Source organism: Apaloderma vittatum, unplaced genomic scaffold, assembly GCF_000703405.1.
Source record: "Apaloderma vittatum isolate BGI_N311 unplaced genomic scaffold, ASM70340v1 scaffold11932, whole genome shotgun sequence".
NCBI lineage: Eukaryota > Metazoa > Chordata > Aves > Trogoniformes > Trogonidae > Apaloderma > Apaloderma vittatum.
The window spans coordinates 79,259-82,866 of NW_009704255.1; the positions used below are offsets into that span (position 1 = coordinate 79,259).

The 3,608-nt window shown below is 39.1% G+C and overlaps 1 protein-coding gene across 1 annotated transcript in view; it reads left to right on the forward strand.

The window, feature by feature from the left end:
* LOC104270585 (pancreatic lipase-related protein 2-like) overlaps nt 1-2,822 on the forward strand; it is a gene marked incomplete at its 3' end in the record, with an annotated part of 23,028 nt that extends 20,206 nt beyond the window's left edge. The window contains exons 11-12 of the mRNA XM_009864992.1: nt 1,195-1,324; nt 2,711-2,822. Of these exons, the coding sequence (XP_009863294.1) occupies nt 1,195-1,324; nt 2,711-2,822 (242 nt within the window). The remainder of the gene's footprint in view (nt 1-1,194; nt 1,325-2,710) is intronic.
* Between the last annotated feature and the right edge of the window lie 786 nt (nt 2,823-3,608).

Below are 3,608 nucleotides of genomic sequence, written 5' to 3' on the forward strand. Positions count from 1 at the left end.
GTGAGCAGTAGGGGACACTGGTTGAAGGAAGTCCATCTAAACCTGGTGGAACTGCCATCAAGAAGACAGGCCCTGGATATCAGAAATATTTAAACATCTGTACAAACAATAAACATCCACAGTGTATAGGGCAGGGAAGATATTTATAGAGCAGAGTGTTGCTCACACAGCCCTCAGGCGGCACATGCAAAAAGGAAGCGTAATGTCCTGGTGCTCCATGCCTGGTGTAAGTGGGATTTAGTGGACTGATTCCGGCAAAGCAACTGGTGACAGGCCAATGAGGAAGATGAGTCTGACTTAATTTCCATCTGCTCCCAAAAGGAATGATTACAATACGGTGGAACAGTTGTTAATGTTTGTAACCATGTTGCCACATAACTTGAAAATTTGGTGTAATTTAGGACTTGAAAACCTCAACCTTGTGCAATTTAGTGATGCAAGGGAAGTGTCTTGCTTTTTTTTTTGAACCTCAAACAAGTGACGATGTTCATTTAGACTTTTATTACCAGTACATAAAGCACTTCCCAAATATCAAAACTGAATTATCTAAATATAACAGTGCTATTCTTTCCAGTGGTAACTAAATCACTTTCACTGAAAATGTCCATGCTTTTCTTTTTTTCTTTTTTTTAAAAGATTGTCAAGGTCTTGATCTGAATGTTTGATCTGTGTAGGTAGATTAATTTCATTAAGGTTCTGCATGGAGATAAAAACTGAAAGCAGACACATCGCACAGTGAGACCGCAAGTTTCAGTACTCCTAAGTTTAAATATCTTCACCACACGAGTGAGATATCCAGCCAGACCTCCTTCTAAGGATGGTTTCACACCTTATAGTAACTAGCAGACAACCTTTCAACAGGCCCTGTGAAAGATTAATGTATTACCTCTATCTTACAGGTCAGGTAGCAAAGCACAACATGCATTGAGGTATTTACTTATGATCTCTGCAAGAGTATAAGGAATTAGGCCAGATTTTCAACGTGTTTCTCTCTGACTTACAACTCAATGAAATAAGCTGACTGCCCATCTCAGCTCCTTTCTTCATCACACTGATAAATACTGAAGATAGGATCTGAACTCAGTACCTTTTCAAATAAGCTGGAAAAAAAAGCTGAAATACCCTCATTTCTTAAACTTTAAGTGGGATTAAGGCAGATAATGAGTTGTAACACACATTGTTATTTTTCCCCAGGGACACTGCTTCCCATGTCCGAAGGAAGGATGCCCACTGATGGGTCATTACGCTGATAAGTTTTTACATAAAACTGAAAAAGAAGAGCAAAAGGTTTATTTAAACACAGGGCCCTCCCGCCCGTATGCTCGTAAGTGCTCATTTGGGGTGGCGAGTTCTAAAGAGGTGATGAATTACATGCAAACAAATATCTTAGATTTCAACAGAGAGCTGCTGGAGTTAGTGGGTGGTACCCAGCAAAAAATTTAGAGTTTCAGGTGTGTTAGGAACATGCAGTAGCAGCATTATCTGGGAAAGTCTGAGATAATGATAGAAACAGATCATCTGATGCGGACCTCTGAGTTAAAAACCCTGCTAAAATTTTATTGATTTGATGATGGCTTCAAAAATCCTATAAAGGTGAAGTGGGAGTAATACTATGCTGAAAGTGCAAAATTTCAAATACAGAAAAAAAGTTACGTTGTTTTTATTGCCAAGGATTTATAAAATTGCATTATTTCAGCATATTTTTTGCAAAGCTCATCAAGTCAAAATGGCAGGGAGTAATAAGAAGTATAGTTTCAACAGCCATTAATGAAGATCAACAGTGATTAATGAAGAAGTAGCCACAGAACTGGGAAAAAGAAAATTCATAAATAAATTCTAATCCATCAAAAGCAATGAACTATGACAATAGTAAATGAGTGATGGTCTTTGAGGTCCTCATTCACTAGGTACTAAAATATGAAAGCAAAATTAAGAATCAAACAAAAATTATATCACATTTCCATAAGAGCAAAAAGTAAAAAAAAAAAGGTAAACTAGCCATTTCTCAAAAGCTGAATAAATACATTAATTTCAACATTTACAAACTGTTGAGCTTACAGGAATTATAGCCTGAACCCAAATATAGCCTCATGAAGTGAGTGGAGAGATCTTCCTATAATAGCCTGAATTAAAGCCAGTACAAAAACTTCCTAAACCTGGTTGCTTGAACCAATACGGGCTACTGCACCGAGACCCTGCTCCTGCCTCAGGAAGACGTGGGATGACAGGATCTCCTGATGGCTGCTGAGCTGGGCACACGTATGAGAAAAAGCCCCAAACACTCTATATGTCGGATTCATCATGGGGAAGCAGCCAGTTTTGTTTAATACAGCTTTAACGACACCGCAGTCCAGTGCGCCTCACTTGGGAATTGAGAGCTAACATGCTACCCATGAGGCCCCCCACAAATTGCTCATAAGTGTAAGAAATAACAAAATGAACACGGTTACAGTATTGCCCAGGGCAGGTTAAGCACTCGGCATAGTCAGTAGGTCGTCAAAGATTGGATCTGTGATTTAGACCACTGCCAAGGAAATTAATATTACCAGAATCACATAGAACTAACATCTGCCTTAATAAAGAGCAACATTTTGTTTGCTTACAAGCACATTTGTGCAATCCTTTCCTCTCCATGAAAGACTTGAGAAGTTTTACCATTAAGAAAGAAATCTCCTTAAAAACCACAATCTGTTTCGTTTTGCTTTCAAAGGCTGGCGAAAAGAGATACACGTCCGAGTGTCTGCAACAGAAAACATGAAAGGAAATATAGATGTAGCCTTGACTGGAACTAATGGGATCAGGAAAAAATATACAATTGACAAGTAAGTTTAATATGACTTGAAAAAATGGCCTTATCACTGCTGTCGGATTGAATTTATACACAGATATTTTTTCACGGCTCATTCTATGTGATCTGTGATTTCCACTGGTAATAAAAGTAACGGATAAGTGGTTCGAGTACCCCATGCTGCACCCCAGACCGTGGTCTAAATCCGCTTGCTGGTCTCTTCTGCCCTGTATTTTCTTTCCTGAGGATGAAGGTTAGCATAGCAAAGGAGTCAGCAAGAGCAAAGTGCTCCATGGCTACTGCTGGACTTAGACACCCTTTGGTGATCTCTGAGAAGGCAAAGAGCTGCAGGATGTGCAGTCATTTAATCTCAGGAATACACAAGTAAGAAAGCTGCAGCTTGCTTAGGAACTGTGCTGAGCCTTCACCAATTTGCCTGGCTGGTATCTGCACCATAGACTAAGGTGGGGAAAAAAAGTGACATTTACTCCTCAGAACTTCCCCCAGGTATTCAGGATAAATCGTCCTGGGAGAGATGAGGTAGCCTCAGCACCACCACAATACCTTCAGTGAAGGCAAAAAATTGCAACACTGATTTAGAGGAGGAAATCTACCAAAACGTAAACAAGACATTTCATTCTGATCCTTACAAAAAAAGTTTATTGTACTTTTAGTGAGGTTTGAGGGGTTTTTTTAATCTTCCCTTAAGTTTAGCCCTGCTGCAATGTTTGTCTAAAAAAAGTATTTGATATATTTTCTGTACCAAAAATCTAAGGTTTGAGGACTTGATAAAAGACTTTGTTACATGGCTTGAATGATT